The sequence below is a fragment of the Lagopus leucura genome, unplaced genomic scaffold, assembly GCF_019238085.1.
Source record: "Lagopus leucura isolate 7727_CA_CO unplaced genomic scaffold, USGS_WTPT01 Super-Scaffold_73, whole genome shotgun sequence".
In the NCBI taxonomy this organism is placed as follows: Eukaryota; Metazoa; Chordata; class Aves; order Galliformes; family Phasianidae; genus Lagopus; species Lagopus leucura.
The window spans coordinates 11,437,737-11,457,336 of NW_024962252.1; the positions used below are offsets into that span (position 1 = coordinate 11,437,737).

The 19,600-nt window shown below is 35.4% G+C and overlaps 1 protein-coding gene across 1 annotated transcript in view; it reads left to right on the top strand.

Moving 5' to 3' along the window:
* Positions 1-19,600, top strand: part of MYT1L (myelin transcription factor 1 like) — a 130,468-nt gene that overhangs the window by 51,878 nt on the left and 58,990 nt on the right. The window contains exons 6-10 of the mRNA XM_042885470.1: positions 2,188-3,165; positions 7,792-7,926; positions 10,460-10,550; positions 12,772-12,879; positions 16,047-16,258. Coding sequence (XP_042741404.1) covers positions 2,188-3,165; positions 7,792-7,926; positions 10,460-10,550; positions 12,772-12,879; positions 16,047-16,258 — 1,524 coding nt within the window. The remainder of the gene's footprint in view (positions 1-2,187; positions 3,166-7,791; positions 7,927-10,459; positions 10,551-12,771; positions 12,880-16,046; positions 16,259-19,600) is intronic.

The following is a 19,600-nucleotide window of genomic DNA, read 5'->3' on the forward strand; positions in this document are numbered from 1 at the left end:
TTGAAAAATTTGATTTTCCGATAAAGCAAACTAATTATCCAGTAATCCTTAAATACCTACTTCTATGCAGACATTCAGGGTGAATTTTTTTCACATAGGAAGCATAAGTGACACCCCTTACTATTAAAATCTGATACTCAGATATTTGTAATTTTTAGTAGACAGAAGCATGAATATGAATAATGATTATCTTGAGAGTAACAGCAACTAGAATAAAACCATCCTTAATGATAAATAGGTAACTCAGTGCTGACTAAGAACATCTTGTTATGTGAAAACAACATAATATGCTTTTCTGCTAATTAGCCTTCCATTGTATTGAAATGTAACAGGTAATATATAGTAACTTCCATGCAGAATATATAGTAACTTCCTAGACATAGCCTAGTCATCTATCAGGTCTGCTGCTTAACTACAGCCTACTATCATCCCAGGATCCCTAACCACTGTGTAGAAGCAATACTATCTTATGGCTGAAATATTAATTATTGTGCTGTTGAGCTTTGTATTTAAAACTCTGATTTACTCTCTTGTCCACTGACCTGAAAATTACTTTTATAAAAAATCATTTTTCTGTGATCAAAATGTTAGTATACAAGCCACCTACTAGCTGAACTTTTTCCACTTTGTTTTGCTTAGCCCAAAACATAAAGTCACACTTTAGAAAGTGCTGTATATTTAGGTGCACCAGTGATGCAAATACATCTGAGCAGAAAATATAATATTAGCAAGTTGGTGGACTAGCTTTTGACTAGGTTTTAATTGTTGGATCTCTACTGATTTCTTTGAGTTTGCAATAGATTGAAAAACTGGCGTAACACGTCAACATAATGACAGACTTAGGAAATTTCCTTTCAGTTTGTGATGCTAAACATTTAAATATTGCTTGATAGTTGATCATAAACAACAAAATTTATGAGACATTTGTTAGTAAGCCATGGTGAATGTATATCTGTTTTAAGAACGGGTCTAATAATAACTTCTGAGTGAACGTGAGATATCAGAAAGTGCTCTCTGGATGATATTCATCTGACCAAATACAGATATCTTTAAGGTAGGCATCTGCTCTGAGCCCCTTTGTTGTCAATGAAGAGAAACAGGCACTTTTAGTAAGTAATTCATTTAATTCTGAGGAAGATACCTTAGCCAGATCAGGTGGATTATACCCTTATAGTGTCTGCCTCTTTTACTGATCAAGGACAGGAATATCGAGCAGCTTACTGGGATACAGATGCCTGCCTTACTCATGTCTAAAGTTAGGTGAAATGAATCTCACCCTTAGGGCCTCACACTGGCTCAGTCTCAATACATATTCCCCTTACAACCGCTGCTAAATCAAAGCTAAGTAAAAAACATGCACCTCTGCACCTCTATGTTAGAATGCACAGGGTAGTAGATAGCAGCCCTACCATACATGTATGACCATATAATTTGGGCTAGCATATTAACTTAAAATTGCATTATGCATATAGTTACTTCTATCTTCCATTCATATAACAATTCTTTTAAAATTTGTACTTCTCCACAGTTGATGTAATTAAACTAATAGATTGTGATTTCTGCTCTTGGATCCACTAAGTAAAATGTTATTTTGATCTTAGCATGTAGTCATTGGTTCTACTGTTAATGATGTGTATGATGTTAAAAAAATAACCGTTTCCTGTTTGGTGTATATTTTTTTCTCTTCTGGTGAATTTTATTCATCATTAAGAGAATAAAACCAGTAGTGTTCACTCCTTTCCCATTTACCATATTTACAGAATATAAAGGAGTGAGACACATTTGAAACCTAGGCAGTTACATTATATTAGTAATATGGTTGCAGTAAACCCCATAAAACTAAAATTAGAGATGAGAAAGAGAAGCTGAATTTTGTATGCCATAGTATTTTATCATAGTAGTAGTGAGCACTTTGATTGTTTTTATCTTATCAGTACTGTGAAATAAATTTGTATGAATAGCAGAAAAACAGAAATAGCCCTATGGACTATAGAGAAATTCACTTAATAAAACTTAACTGCACATGGGCCTTAGTTGAATAGAATTGCTGTGTAATTAACAATATCTGACATGCAGTTTGTTTTCTGTCCATGTGATTGCAACAACAGTTCCAATTGTAGCCACTTTTTTTCTTTTCTTTTCCTTTTTCTTTCTTTGTTTCTTTCTTTGTTTCTGTTTTTTATGCAGAAGACCATCAAATGAATTGTCACAATACTCGAATAATGCAAGACACAGAAAAAGACGATAACAATAATGATGAGTATGATAATTACGATGAACTGGTGGCCAAGTCATTGTTAAATCTTGGCAAAATTGCTGAGGATGCAGCATACAGAGCCAGGACAGAATCAGAAATGAACAGCAATACATCTAATAGTCTGGAAGATGATAGTGACAAAAATGAAAATATTGGTCGGAAAAGCGAGCTGAGTTTAGACTTAGACAGTGATGTTGTTAGGGAAACAGTGGACTCCCTTAAATTACTAGCACAAGGACACGGTGTAGTGCTATCAGAAAACATTAATGATAGAAATTATGCAGACAATACTTCACAGCAAGATAATAGGAATATGAACTTTGTAATGTTAGGGAAGCCTGTGAACAATGGACTTACGGAAAAAATGGTGGAGGAGAGTGATGAAGAGGTGTGTCTCAGCAGTTTGGAGTGCTTAAGGAACCAGTGTTTTGATCTGGCTAGGAAACTCAGTGAGACAAACCCACAGGAAAGAAATCAACAGCAAAACATGAACACTCGTCAGCATGTCAGGCAAGAAGATGACTTCCAAGGAAGAACACCAGACCGGAATTACTCTGATATGATGAACCTAATGAGGCTTGAAGAACAGTTGAGCCCCAGATCTAGGACTTTTTCTAGCTGTGCAAAGGAGGATGGTTGTCACGAAAGAGATGATGATACCACCTCTGTTACTTCAGATAGGTCTGAAGAAGTGTTTGATATGACAAAAGGTAACTTAACCCTGCTTGAGAAAGCAATTGCTTTGGAAACTGAGAGAGCAAAAGCCATGAGAGAAAAAATGGCAGTGGAAGCTGGAAGGAGGGATAATATGAGATCATTTGAGGAACAATCTCCAAGACAACTTTCTGGGGATGACAGGAAGCCTAAACCCAGTGACGGCCATGTCAAAAAGCCATATTATGGTAAAGGTAATATTTCTATATACCATATGTTATGTCATGAGAAAGTATGAACTAACGTGTTAAGTTTTGCATAGAATTCTGAAATGAATTTATTAATTCCACAAAATGGTAAATTTGTTTAAATTGTGGTAGTATGGCATGATTGTAAAATAGTTTCATGCTGTGACTATGAAAAAAAAAATTGTTCTGCAATGTTAGAAATATGCACAGTATTTCAGTGAATATCATTTGGCTAAACTGAAAAAATAAGTTTTCGGGGAAATAAACAAGAGATCATGTTGAAAGAGGCAAAGATTTTTCTCATATTTAATATATTTTATAGTGATTATTAAAAACATGAGAGAGTGGAGTTTTATGTAGCAGGTAGTCAATCAGCTTTGAAGTGCATATTTTACAGGTTGGATTGGGTAGGTGGCATTGTGATTTATAAAATTATCATCAAATGACAGTTATTGATGAAGCCTCTCCCATCTAAAATGTAGAATTGCCTGATAGAAATTGAACAGTATCAGAATGACCGATAACACAAGATAGGGGCAGTGACTGCACATTAATTATCTTAAGATAGTAAGGTAATGGAAACCATTTGCTATGCAAGGCATGGTGTGGCCTGGGCTGAGATCAATAGCAATTTATTTCTTATGTGCATTCCACTTCACTGGTTTCATTCCATTGTGGAAACAGTTAAGGTGCTGCCTTGACCATAATTCAGTATAAAAGACACAAACACAAACACACAATATATACACACAGAAAAAAAAAAAAAAAGAACAACTTTTTTAAAAAAAAGTGAAAACACACAGAAAAAGGCAAACTAAAGGTTTACTTTAGAATGCATTTTAATTTATGGGATTATCCTTGTTATGGTGTGTTTATTTTACCACATTCCTCTTTAACATATCTACATCTGTACTGCAGGGCTGTGTTGTATAAATTATTCAATACCTCCTGAAAGTGAACAAACACCTTTAATTCCCATTGACTTTAGTGGAAGTTGAGGACATGCTATTATTTCTTGGGAGCTGCTAAGTAGGGACTAGGTTTATCTTGTATTTGTTATTATAATAATAGATTCATCTCTGAAAATGAACTGAGATGTTGAGCATTTTCCTACTTTTTTATAAATCATTGTTTTGAAAGACTGATATCAGCCTGAGACATTCAGGTAGGCAGAAAACATCTTGGTCCAAGCAAGGTTTTGATTTTTTTACAAAACTTTAAGAAAAGTAATGTCCAGTCTCTTAGAAAAGCATGGAAATTACTATTATCAAAAACTCTTGTGAGATGTATTATAGCGAAGTGTTGTTGGCTTTGACTATATATATATATATGGTCTAACGAAGGCTATCGTGATGTTGGGTATTTGGGAAAGACAACTTTAGTTTAGTGTATTATTGCATTTCTATTTGGATGTCATTCTAAATGTTGTTCACATATGTCACATATGTTAGGCGCCTTTTCCCTTTGAATATGTGTCTGTAATAAAACTACAGAAAAAAATGGAAAAACTATTAATTTTTCAAGAGCTTTTTAACTCTTCTGTTTTTCAATCCTTCCAATCTTTATAGACATAGACTGTATGCATTTATGCATATAGATCTGCTATCTCCCAAAAGACAATATAAGTCCTAAAACAATATAAGTAAAAGACAGTAGCAATAGCGTGGACTTAATATTTCTCTAAATTCTAGAGCTTCTTTGAAACATCCTGTCCTTTAAGAGCTGTAGGCTGAATTGATAATAGGTCCAAACCCCAGCAAGGGAACCAAAAGACCGTGCTATGTGTTGTGGTCATTTGGACCAAGAATGTTGTGGAAGTTTGGACCAAGATATGTTGTGGAAATTTGGACCGAGAAACATTGTGGAGTGGGTAGTTCTATGCTTTCTTTAATTAAGGTAACAAAAAAAAAGTTGATTCCTTCCTTACATTAAAAAGGTAGTTGTTGAGAAAGCAAGCTTTAAGTTAGACAGTTGCTTATATCATTTGTTCTCAACTGATACATTATCTTCCAAATGCTCCTAAAAGAGACATCCGCAGAGATAAATGATATGATGAAGTGGAAACTTTTGGGGTACACAGGTTTGCAATGAGAAATACTTCAAGGCTTCTGTCTTGAACCGTTAAGGGACCACTATTTTTTCCTTGCTGTTTAGAGCTTTTGTCTGAAAATTTGTGAATTTAAACACCTTTTGAGTGCTATAACAACCATCATTCAGGCAATAGGTCTAGTGGTTGGCAACGCTGCACATAGCAGGGGGGTTGAAACTAGGTGATCACTGTGGTTATATAGCTATTGTGACATGGAGTGAAGAAATGTTGCAGAATTAAATAAGAGTATGCAATATTTCTCCTCTTTGGCAATGAAGGATTTGCAGAAGAGTATCTAGTGTTCTGTAAAAAGTTATGGAAAGTTTAGTCAGATGTCTTCCATTAAAAGCAATGGGAAATTTTATGTGAGTTTTGAAACAATTATGAAGAGTATACAGCATCTTTTCTGACTCATTAGACCATAAAGGCTCCTAAGTATCTGATACGTACTATACCTTTCCAGCATAGTCTTGAATGCAGTAAAGAATTGTCTTGATGCTTTAAGATTTAAGCGTCAGGATCCTCAGTTGCTCCAAATTAGAATATCTTCATTAACCTCTGTGGAGCTCTGGCAACATGAAGTAGCTAAAGTTCCTCTAGATTAAAATCTATAAAAAGCCGTTATGGTCTATTAATCATCTACATTTTTTACAGTCCTCAAATATTGTTATATTTATATAATTTGTATTTCATTTATGTTACCTTTTCATATATCTAATAGTTTTATGCATTCCAAAGTTCTTGACATGAAGAGTTGCTTAGAATTGTGTATGTATGTAGCTGTGGGCTTGATGTTCTAGTGGTCTCAGCACAGGCCTATTTGGAAAGACCTCTAATCCCTCCTTTGACATTCACTCCTTCTGTGGCCTTGGTTTTAATTTTTTTATCTCAGTTTCCTTAGGTATTAGATTATGGTATTTTCAGGAGTGTTGTGATAACTCTATTGCACTTTGAAGATGGATTTGTATGTATGTTTATTATTAAAGAGAGTAAAGCAAAGAACTGTATTTTACAGTCAACATACAGGCTAAGTAAAATAAAACTTTCGCAGTTAGGGATTCCATTTGCAAAAGTTAAGTTTTAAATGTTGCATTAAAATGGAAGAATGTATTTAAGACATGGAGAGTCACTTACAGTGAACTAAAGTATTTCACTAAAATGCAGGCGTTTCTGAAGGACGTGGAATGTAAGAGTTTATTTGCACAAAACTACCAGAGGGAAATCAAGGAAAAATAAGTCCACAACTGAATATGAGCTCTGGATTCTAAAGCTTTAAAAAGTGGATTGTGTGTGAAGATCTGCAAATATTGAAATTGCCACTAATCTAATTGCACTGAGGGTTGCATTTGTTAAAGCTGGGATGGCATTTAACGTAAGAAAGATCCTGTGGAAAATGCATAGCAAAATTTTCTTTTCCAGAGGAGAAAGCATAAATCCTGAAGCAGAGCAATGATGAGAACAGGAAAATATACTTAAATGAGGATAACTCTGACTGGGTATCGAAAGGATGCTGAACAGGAAAAAAAAAAAAAAAAAGGAAAAGAAAGGGAATATCAGTTTACTTTGAACCAAAATGGTAGCAGTGAGAGTATTCTGAATTCTATTCCTTCAATACTAATGTAAACATTTGTACTAGTCTGAAAGTTTGACTACTGTGGTCAAGACAATGTGATATGATATGTATCGTGTGCTGGGCAGGAAGGCTAGTAATGTTATTTACAGATGTTCTGTAAAAGGAAACCAGCTGATGAAGTATGCGAACACATACTAGTTCAGGATTAATTTCACCACCAGTTCCACTACTTGGCAGAAAACTTTATCTTTCTGAAAAAAAGTCTCTTCAGACTTTTCATTGATTTGTAGACAGAAGATCCAACTACATTCTAAAAGATCGTTAACCTTTTAAAGTTATGAATATTCAAGCAGCATACATGCATTTTTGTTATGGCCCAAATTTCCACAGCAAATACTGTGTTTTGTAAGTCTGATTACAACATTTACCCCATCTTAATTTATTGAAGAGAAAGGATTATGTACCTAATTTATACTGCTTTATAAGGAATTTAAAGAAAATAGAGTAATCTGCTCAGAGTGCAGAATCTTTGAATCATTATGCTAAAGAGCTGGGTTTGCTACTGTCAGGAATTGAAGTTCTATGACAGTATGTTTGTAGACTTCAATATATCAGGCAAGTAAGAATGTAAAGATGGGAAACTCCAACTAAACAGTTTCCAAATGACCTTACACCCTTGAGCTGATGCTTGCCAGCAGAACATTGATTGACAGTGGTATGGCTTTGCTATAAAAAGGTCACTTTGCAATCACTCTGGATGGTTATTGCTGTGATCATAGGACTCTGCAGTCTGAAAATGATATAATGGGATAAAAGTTCCAGAACTGTGTTAAGCAGTAGTGGTTTCTTTTTTTTTTTCTTCTAGTTTTCTTATGAACATTTACCAAAGAGTAAATGACATGATTAAATGAACCTTCTTACAGAAATGTGGAAAGCATCATTCACTTGACACATTTGTTGTAAATTATAGATCCCTCAAGAACAGAAAAGAAAGAGAGCAAATGTCCTACCCCTGGGTGTGATGGAACTGGCCATGTAACGGGGCTTTACCCCCATCACCGCAGTTTGTCAGGATGCCCACACAAAGATAGGGTCCCTCCAGAAAGTAAGTTCACATTGTTTCATGGAAACTGGGGATAAAACTACAAGGATTTTTCTAGCATGCTGTTAAAACTTTTTATTTTCAAAGTTAATTTTATTTTTCAGTATGGTTTGTCTCAACTTAGTCAACTGTTCTGTGTAACAATTTTTTCCTTTATTCCATCGTTTCCATTCTCTACTAACTTTTACACTAAAACAACAACTTTTAAAGCTGTATTCTTTGATTTTAATAATGCTAGGTTATTCATGTAGATTTGTTTAGTCAACAGACAAAAAGGTTTCATGAAGATGTGCACTGCTTTTACTTCTGCGTGCTAATGTCGTATCAGCTGTCTCTTGTCTTGTACAGGAATAATTTTATTTGAAAAACTTGGAACCCCTTTCCTCTATTATTGTTGCATCTTAAACATAATTTATCTTAAACTAATTGATATTACTAAAAATAACAATTTGGCTATATATGCAGTTATAAAACTCAGGATTTTGAGCAATATTTCCCTGTCAGTTACATGGATGGAATTTCCTGTCATGTCAGTGGATTCTGTGCAAAGGAAGTTCACCCGTCTAGACATAGATATAACATAAGGCATAGGGCTCCATTTTTGGAATTCACCTCCTTGATTGGTAGAAATGGCATAGTTCTCTTGATGATAATTGCTCTATGCTGCTATACCCCAGGCAGGTGTCTTGCTAAGGTCCAATTTCAAAATGGAGTTACTCTGTTGAATCCTATGGGCCTAAAATCCCTGTCCGTTGGCACTTACTTCTACGGAGTTTAAGAAGCAAAAGGAAACATTAAAGACAGGATTGCAATGATCTCCAATTTCCCAGGGAAACTAGATGCTGAAGGACAGGAAAGTGGAAATAGATCAGCACACCAAGAGAAGCAGAAATAAGAAGTCTTCTCTTTCATAGTAGTTTCTTCCAGAAATAATGAGGAAGTGCTTTAGGAAACTTTGCTGCATCTTGGTTGATCTCTGAACGCAGTAGATCAGATAGATTTATTCTTCACTTTGTAAGACCCTGTAAGTTCCTGCAACACAAGTGTTCTCTCAGTTGCTCAAAGTTCTCTCATTTTTATAAATGGTAAATAAAAAGCTCTGTAGAAGACTATGCAAATCAAAGAAGAATATAGCTTTAAACTGTTTGCATGCTCTTGTACCTACTAAAATGGAAAAGGTGAGCTCATCCTTTTGTTTTTTTCCTGTGATGTTGGCCTTGTGAAGCATGTTTCAAGAACAGCCTTAAATAGTAGGAATTTCAGAGTAAAACTGCATCTATACATGTTTTAGTACACTGATGATGGGATGATGATGATGGTTATCATTTAATCAGTATATGTGGTTTAAATTTTCAGTTCTTTAAACAGCATTTATTCCATTTTTAGTCAAAGAATTTATTGATTCTGTTAGAACTTTTTTTTTGAGTGAGAACTAAATGCAGATTTCCAGACTAGTGCTTGAATGAGAAAACGAGGAATTTGCAGGTGTTGGATAGCCTCTTTCCATAGAGTGATATATTGTCATCCAGCTCTGAGATGTGGATTCAGATACATCTCACCTAACATGGAACTGTCTCATGTAACAAAAAAACTTGTGATAATTTGGAATTCCTTAGCTTGAGTTTTGATTCAGAAAAGACCTGCTCTAAGCAGCTGTAGGAGTTAATTTTCCATCTAGTTTGCAATGGAAGCAGATGTAAACCTGTTTACTAGCTTAAGCTTGTTCCACTTGTTTCTTTTTGTACAAAGGTTGGGTTGTTGTTGGTTTTTCTTTTTTTTCTGTTATTATTATTATTATTATTAGTTGCTTTTTTTTTTCTTTTTTTCCACCGTCCCTCAATTTTTTAACTGCTTATTTTTAATTTTTAGTCTTTTTTAACAAAAATTCTATCACTTGCAGTTTTCATGTCTGTGAAAAATACAAGTTAAAATCTGAAAGGGCCAATTCTTCTCATCAAATAGACATAGCTATGTGGATGTGGGCAGAAATGGGCCCTACATCAATTGGGTTGTCCTGTAGTTAGTATCAAATTCTAATCAGTGTTGCATTGAGGCGTATTTCAAGCAATCCAGTGTTCCACCAGTATAACTTGAGAGCAGATTTTCATTCTCGAGCTTGATACTGTGTGCGTAAAGTCATATATTCTGAGTACATACATTTTCTGGAAGAATTTTTGTAGTCCATAACTTTTTAGTGGACTGTTGCTAGCTCGCTGTTTGCTGTTGAGCAGATCTTTGCTCAGTGTTTTTGTATGAGGATGTGGGAAGTCTTGTGCTTCATTGTTGCACTAGAGACACATTTGATTATAGGTTCTGTAGCCTTCATAACTTTCACTGTTGCCCTGTGTTAGAGTATAGGGTCACAGTACTTACTTCCCTCATCAGGCTTTATTGGCTATGTGTGTCATGTGTATTTTGAGGAATGCTGGTTGTTAATGAATCCTGCTTTGTTTTAAAATGGTTTCATATATACTGGGATTTGATTTTTTTTTCTTGTTTTCATACTCTGCTGTTTTCTCTTACTCTCCTTGTCAAGTTCTTGCCATGCATGAAAATGTTCTTAAGTGTCCTACACCAGGCTGCACAGGCCGGGGCCACGTAAATAGCAACAGGAATTCCCACCGAAGGTAAGGATGCCATCACTGGACACCAAACTAGAGGGAACAGTGCCTCCAAACTGCAGCCCTTCTAGCTGTCCATGGCAGGGGGGGAGTGTGAATGTGTGTTCTGTTGTGTTGTTTCTAAGACTGACAGATGGTGCATCATGTGCTTTATCTGCTTTAAAGAGTTATATTTTTTCATATGTTTTCTGAGGATAAATGTGCATTTGCCTCAGAATGGATGAATTGATCTGCAGAACACATTTCAAGCATCCTTAGCTTTTGGGGTGTTTTTTTTTGTTGTTGTTGTTGTTTTTGTTTGTTTTGGTTTGGTTTTTTTTCTCCTTTCTGTTTTGGTATTAGCAGTGATGCAAAATGAGTATGACTCCCTTACGGGCATGTCACAAGGAGACTGAAGGATCTGCCAACATCATCAAGACTAGGGCAGAGTTCTTGTCTTCACTCTCTTCAGAGATTATATTGCATGAAAAACTCCACTCTACTTCTAAAAATGATTATTTTTTTATACATGGGAAACAGCATTTTAGGTACACAAACATTGTAAGAGATAACTTTTCTACTAAAAATGTACTTTTGACCCTGTAGTCCTCATTCACAACTAAGAAAGATTATGAAAATGTCTCACTACATTAAAAAAATTAGAAGATAAAAATGTTCAATAAAAAAAGTCAAAAGGAGATCAAGAAAAAAGGTAACTTTTCTGTAGTTTCCGAAAATTACTAACAGAATCTTACAGAAGGGATGCAATTTCCTTTTAATTTTTTTTAGACAAATAACAAAATTATCAAAATATTTCTGCAACTTTTAGTAGATCACAGTATTCTCACAAAATACAAGATCTTGCTTATTTCTTTATAGTTAAAAAAGAATAGGAAATATGAGTGGAGGGTATAAGGATGCAAGGTTCCTATTTAATTCCTTTTTTACTGTTAACTGTAGCATCAATGCGTAAGGGACTACACAGGTACTGAATGCGCAGTCTTGTCAAGCTCTGCCTTACTGGAGCCCCGTGTATTTACTGCATGCCTCCTGGAAGACTCTTGTGGGTACCTCACCCTGTACAATTTCTTCTCTGTAGTGGTGCTGCTGTTAGATGCGGCAAAAATCTCCGAGAAGGCATCATGGGATTTACTACTGCTTGAAGCAGTATTCACTTCTGGTTGAATATCTACTAGATTATTAGAGGTGTCTGAAAAGAGCATGTCAATAGAGAGCAGCTGCCCTCTGACATGACTCCAGAGCCCCCTCGACCCTCTGCAGAGGTAGGAAACTGAAGAAGGGCTGAAAGGAGCAGTCTGCAGTCTCTGCTCACCTCCTTCTGCAGCTTTTGGGGCATTTTGCTCTGCTTCGCTGTTTTATTTATTTATTTTTTTTCCCTGTAGAGAAGGGAACATCTGGGAATGCACTGATTTGCCTTTCATTTTCTTTTCCTGTGGAGAACACAGAGAACTGCAGTCGCATAAACACGCAATAGACCATGACAAGGAAAGGATCCCCTCCATTGTCAGGTCACAGGTTTTTACAGCTTCACTAAGAGCACCATCTGCTGGCATCAGATACTTATTTTTTACTGATTTTTTTTTTTTTTTTTTTTTAAAAGCTTATTTTAGTCACTGCAATAGTAGTTCAGCATTTTCAAATTTAATTGAATTTCAAGTGCAGAATTTCCTTTCAAGTTGTATCATCTATTATTAGAAAACATACCTTAGTGCTTGAATTTCATGAAAAATCACTAGGCGTAACATATCTGAGATGTAGATTTAGAGACCTTAGACCAAATTTTGCACTCATTTATATAACTTGCTTTTGATGAAGGTGAATAAAGTGTGAAGCAGTGCAAAATTTGGCCTACATGGTGTTTAATCATCCTTAAAAGCCATTTCATTGACAACATTTGTAGATTCATAAAGGTTACAAGTCTGCTAACAGAGCTGCACAATAGATCCCAGGTTATTCTCCTCTTTTACTGGTATGTTCACTGGGTGACATTCATAAATAATCTACCCACATACAATCAGAGAAGAACAGTTCTAAGATCTACCATGTAACTTTGAAAACAGAAGAAAGGAAGTCTATAGAAAATCCACATGACCAAAAAGCTTTTGGAAAGTCTTTTCCTTCAGATTCATCCTGATACACGCTAAGGAGGAGAAGGAGTAATTGGATCAGTGCTATAATGTGAAACTACGCAGGACAAGAAAATTAAATTTCCTTTCTGTAATTGCAGCCTCTCTGGATGTCCTATTGCTGCAGCAGAGAAACTGGCTAAAGCTCAAGAGAAGCATCAGAACTGTGATGTGTCAAAATCAAACCAGGCATCAGATCGGGTTTTAAGGTATTAGAAATCACTATAATACTTATTATATGCAGAATTCATCACACATTCACCTAATCTGAGAATTTATATTTATATACATTGTATATACATATATATCTCCTTTAAAGAAGAGTTAGAATTAGGGCTTCTGGATCCAATTCTCACAGAGTATGTTTCCCACTCAATTTACATGGGGGAGGGTTGGTAATTATTTTGGCAAATACATGTAAAGCTGAAAAGCTCATTTTTGTCTTAGGCATTGTTTGGTGTAAAGATGACTGCTGGAGTGCAAAGTCTAAGAACAGTGTGAAAAAAGTTGGTATCTTTTGGGAATAAACTAATATTTACCGGTAAGTCTTGGTTTTTTCAGCAGGCTTTTACTAGTAAATATCAGTTTAAATTAAACCAGAAGCCCTATTTGCATTACCAAAATGGTTGCAGACCTTTTTAACAGGACACTTGGAAAAATGATGAATACAGCTTAGATCCCAAAATAAAGTCAGGTGTAGTTCTTTGTTCCTCTACTCACCTCCAGGAAGGATGGAAAGAAAGAAAATTTGTGCTAAATTTTATATGATCTTGAACCACTTTGACATAATTATACTCCTTCTCTTCATCCATATATTCTTTATTAATCCAAAGCTATAACTAGCTTTCCACTAATGTCTCCTCTTTTGAGATATATGGGTGGAAAAAATACTGTTTCTAAGGAGCTGAAGTGTGAAGGATACATGTGAAAGAACTAGACTTCTGCATGATTATTCCAGCCTTGTACTGATGATGCCCCAAGAGCTGCAGAATTTCTCAGTGGATACTGCAGTATTTGTGGGCTGGGATAGGTACATCCCTCACAGCTGTCAGGAGGAGCATGGAGGAACTGCCATAGCTTTAGTTCCCAGCATTTCCTATTTATCCCATTCATTTCTTAGTATTGGATTATCTTCTAGATTTGAAATCTGGTAGGGTTGCTTAAAATGAAATTTTGTATTATCAAGATTATTCTTTGCATATTCTTTAAAGCTTCATCTAGTCATAATATTTAAAAACAGCAACAACAACACCGTTTGGACAGAACTAAGAACACAGCTCACATCTGTGGATTTTTTTTCTTGGGCCTATTGACTTCTTTCCTTGGATTTTTTTTTGATTTTTTTTTTTTTTTTCTTAACTACCCCCAATTCAGATTATTCTACTTTTCATGTAGCATCCCAGACAGTTTTTCTTAGAGAAAGATTCTTAAAGCCTATTAATAAACAAGAGCTTATGTGAGAATAGCACAGTTTCTCATTGGTGGAAAAAGGCAAATAAAAAAATACAGTGGTTTTTATCACTGTTCATTGGGGATGCCATACAGAGAAGGCAACTGCTCAAAAGCAGCATCCAGTTTGCTGGAAAACTCCCTAGGAAATTGCACTGCAGTCTTAATGTTGCTTGTGAGTCTGCCCTGTGTTTCACATTTTATCAGCAATTCAGATAATGCTTTCATTTTATCTCCTACTTCCCTTCTACCTTTAAGTCACTGAAGTCTTTGAGAGGAAGAACTTGGGAGTTAATTATGATATTTACATGCAGGCAACTAATAGGGAGACAGGGATGTTCCGAGACTAAGTCTTGAATATTTGTCTTCATCCCAGTTTCCATCCCACTTTCATTTAGAATTTCTTGAAGAGAAATCAAATTCATAAGACCTCTGTTCCACAGAAATTTTGTATTTACACTGAATATACAAGAATTGAACTACATTTTATGTTACCTGAACGTGGATTGTCTTGAGGTAGAATCAAAATAATATTCATATCAGCTCATTGTGTTAATGCTCCCACTGTGCTTTGGAGGAAGAAATATCCAAAGAAGTGAGCAAACATAAATCAAAGGAAATAGTATGACTAATGTGATTTTTTTGGGTGTTCTTTACATAAATATCCTAAATTATATGAAAATGAATTGGTTCAGATAACACATAATATTCAAAACCTAATTCTTAATAGATAACACATTCCATTTTGCCAACCTTCCTCTGGTCTTGACTGAGTTTATGATCTTACAACTGTTCCTTCTATTTCCACTGGTTGTAAATGCAGTAAAGAAAAAAAAAAAAAAAAAAAAAGGAAAAAAAAAAAAAAAAAAAAAACAACCAAAAAAAAGTTGACAGTATGATTCTTGATTCCAGCAGAAGCACCTAAGGTGTACTGTTCATCATCTTTACCTCCTGCTAAATGCAATGGGTAGGCAAGCATCACTGCATAGAATCTGCTTCCTATAACCCATTTATATAACACTTTCTTGTGTAGGAAGGGTTTGCAGGATCTGACCTTGCCTTATACACTGAAAGCTAATGAGTTCTGTGTCCACATGCAGAAGACAGTGTGACAGTGGAGAAGTTCACTACAGCATTCCTTCACTGAGATTTCAAACTTTCTTCAAGGGCCTGAAAGAGATCAGTTGGGACTTTTCCTGAGTATCTTCTCTGATCCTAAAGGAAAGAGATATTTAGCTGATATACGTTTATTCTGTATTCACTCAGATAACTTTGCTTGAGATATTTGTGTAGCAAGACTTGCAGCTCCTGCCCGAACCCTGCATTTAAGGGTGAGCAGGACACGTGAGGCAGCTGGAAGTCCACAGAAATAGTGAGAGTATGCTATGTATTTCTCAGCATCAACTCTATACTGAAGGATGAAACAAGACTAACTCCTTTGGAAAACGTACAGGAGAACAGCATGCAACTCTGTTGAAAAAGATTTAGAGGAAACTCCATTAATTAAATCGAGCTTCCCATGCTTTTTTTTTTTTTTTTTTTTTTTTGACATTTGAAGGAATTTGTTCAAACTTCTTCTGTCAGTTCACTTGTCCTTTTTTGATTCACCTCCCAAAAAAGAAAATGTTTGCTATGTGATGCAATTACAAAGGGAAAGTGGAACCCTGGGGTATTTTAAAACAGAATTTTAAAATACTTTTAGATACAGTACATTTAGCTGTATTAGAATTAATTTTGTCTAGGCTTTGTTCAAGAAAATATGTATTGTTTGTCTGCTGAAAATAACCAAACAAAGCAAATGCAATAATCTATTGCTGTCTCATGAGTGCAAGAAATAACTAAGATTTTCTAATCTGAACTATAAATTATGCACAAACACAGTAAACTGAACTGCATCTAACAAACTTTACATATCTTTAATTTCTAGGCCCATGTGCTTTGTTAAGCAATTGGAGATCCCTCAGTATGGCTACAGAAACAATGTCCCCACCACCACACCCCGCTCCAACTTGGCCAAGGAACTAGAGAAATACTCTAAGACTACGTTTGAATATAACAGTTATGACAACCATGCCTATGGCAAGAGAGCCATAGCTCCCAAGGTGCAATCCAGGGATATATCCCCCAAAGGATATGATGGTAGGAGGTGCACACTCTTATACATGAGAGACAAGTTTGCAGTTAATCATGTTGTTGTATATGTAAACATCATATAAATAAGACATGTTTTCATGTTCATATAGTATTATGAGGAATGCTGTCATGTGTAAGTTCTTTTCAAAGGCCTTTTTAAAAAGCGTTGTTTTATATGGTCCTTGCTTCACAATTGTTGCACTGGCAAAAGAACATCTCCAGCTATTAAGCTCCTGGGATGTGTTGTGATTGCAGTAAAACTAAGGAATAGAACTAGTTCTTGTGATGCAGGAACACTGCATTATGTTGCTGTCTGGGAGACCTGGCCTCATGGGTCACATTAGGATTCTCATTTCTGTACAGAAGTTCAAGTAACTCATAAAGATAACATACGTACTCTGTGGGGATGTGGAAGTAGAAAACCTGGATCTCATTGCACTTCAGATATCTATGCTACTTACGTAATGAGGCATTTGTGCTCATCCTTGTGAATTTCTGCTTTTATCCTTGTGCATACACCTGTAGAGTTCTCTGGGAAACCTCACATTACATTTAGAAATAGACTGAAAGTGGCTTCAGTTCAAATGAATAAAATAGTGTCCATCAGGCAAGAGGATTTTCACTAGAGGACAAAAATGAACTACACGATGAAGAATGCAGGATTTGGATTGTAACTTATGAGGACATCAAGATTTTTTCAGAGCAATACTAATTTGATATAGTAATAAGTGTCTTTTTTTTTTTTTTTTTTTTTTTTTTTTTTTGGTTGGTTGGTTGGTTAAAATATTTGATGCTATTTGCTTACTACTGTAGGAAATTTCAAGTAGATGCCAGATTTTTGGGATTTTTGGTTAGGAAAACAGAAATAAATGCACTAAATAAAATAAAATATACTGTTGTCTGAGCACAGACTCTGACATTCAAAAATAGGCAAGTGGAAAAAGGGAAAATTGATGCAGCTCCCACCTTTTGGATATTTTGTTTTCTTTAGAATCAACAGGCATATTTTTCCACTGCAGCAGAAAGGAGAAGAGGTATGAAAGGCAACTTATTTTTGAGTAAAAGTGTCTGTTTTTCTTCTCTTGTACACTCATCACATTTGCCTGTCAGATTAAGGGCTTGAGCATTACTAAAGGTAATGCACTAACTGTAACTGTGGTTAGTAAGTTAATGATATAAGAAAAACTGTTGCATATATCTTCTGTCTACTCTTGCAAAGGGCAAGAAACAGTGTGTTAATAGGGAACCTGTGAATATGCATATGTATGGATCGAATTACTGATGTTTGAGCAAGTAATGCATATTTTTTCTCATTTAAGACCCTTCAGCAAAGAAATAGAATATTTCAGCAAAGAGATAGAAAGGGTACTTTTTTCCAAATCATCAGAATTTATAAATACAGGTAGCATTAAACACCAGTTCAACAGTGATCTTAAATAATGAAATATTTGAGTGATATACCTATCTTTCTACATTCTCACCTTTCTTTGATATGGATTAGAATTTTACTTTGGGAATCTTTTTGGACTGGGACAAGCTTGTTTCACTGCTCGGTTATCTAAGTCACAGGGGACAGAGGGATACAAAATACACATGATTCATGCTAGTACAGCAAGTATACATTCTTCTTGTGTACTGAGAAAACTGTTGCTCATTATAGCTGGAGCAGGTTGTTTGAAAAATGAAGGCAAATTTCCAACGGATTTACTCCATACTGCATACTCTGCAGGAGGTGGCACACGCTGTAGCTGCATGTGATGTGTGTGTTGTTTGACCAGGCAGATATGCTGACTTGATCCCAGGCATCATTTGAGTTTTTGTTTGTGATCAATCAGTGATATTCACAAAACCTTTAGAATCCATAGATCTTTAATATTACATAATCACTCCATCATGTTTGTCTTAAATGGACAAATGGCTTCAGAGTTCCTCAGGAAAATCAGATAAAGAATAAGTAAAATCCTGACACTGACATTCAGCAGGACAAAGATTTTGTTGACAGCTATTGGAAATAGTTGAATATGAAGGCAATTTCAGGAAGAGTCTCTTAACTTAAAAGAGCCACTTTTCCTCGAGAAATTTTGCAGCATTTCTAAGTGATTTCATAGCTGTGTGTAAAATAAATTATTAATTATTTGTACCAAGACCACTATGGAGGTACTGTGTGTGCACTTCTTATGTGTGTGTGTCAGCACATACATATTTATGTAAGAGCAAGTTATGTTTTGAAAAGTATTTTCATCTTGAAAATACTGAAAGAAAGCCTGAATTTTCTGGGGAACTTGCATCTAAGCAGCAGTCTATTTTTTCTGACCATGTAAGAGGTGACAAACAGTTTAGGGACATGAAGAATCAATACCTTCATGTTTCAGTCTTATTTTTAACTGTAAGCAAGCATTGTATTTTCATCAACAGAGAAAAGGTATATGTTCTAGAAGTGTATGGCTGCGAGTGACATGAGCATAAATACATCCTTTGTGTTGTTTTCTTGATTTTTTTTTCAGTAATCTTTAACAACAAACAAACAAAAATGGATACTTTGTATTGTGAGATAGAATGCTCCAATAACTCCTGAAGAATAAGCCCTGGTTGTGTTTGTGTATTTGCCTTATCTTTTATACCAGTTTCATGTTTGTTCACATCTTGGGGTTTATTGGGTTATTGGTATATAGCAGCCGACATAAAAAACAGCTAGACTCAGCATGCAGAGGAGATAGCAGCCCTCCCAGTTTCTCAGATGATGACAGAAACTCCTCTCACCCAACCAATAATGGTGGGACCTTCTGTCAAAACACTGAGAAAAAATGTTAGGGTGGGATTCGTCTGACCATATCTAGAATGCTATTGTGTATATCACCTATATCTAAACTAATCATTTTCAGATCCATAGAGAAAGATAGATGCTTCTTTGATGCCGTTCATCTCTCCTGAAGTACACATTTAAACTAGGTGCATCATTGCTCAGAAGTTCTAATTTTTTCTATTGCTAATAGAGAAAGCTTATAGTGACTAGATCAGTTACCTGAAACAAGGTGAGATTAATCTCACTGTGCGAGTAATAAAAATCATTGAAACTGTAATTAATGTCCTTAATAAGTTCAGTATATAGGCAATACTGGGGATGGGGTTCTCTGAGTAGAGTTAAATTCCATTCAGAATATCAGAGTTTGCCCCTTTAAGTTGTTGAGATATCTCCCGCTCCTCTGTTGTTAATTAGAAAGAGGAGAATGTAGACTTAAAGACATTCTCTGTAATTAGCCCCTAGACATGCTTGGTAGACAGCCAGTATGCTAGAAATACAGTGGATTAGACTTGTGTCTATTATTAATGGAATAATAATAGATATTA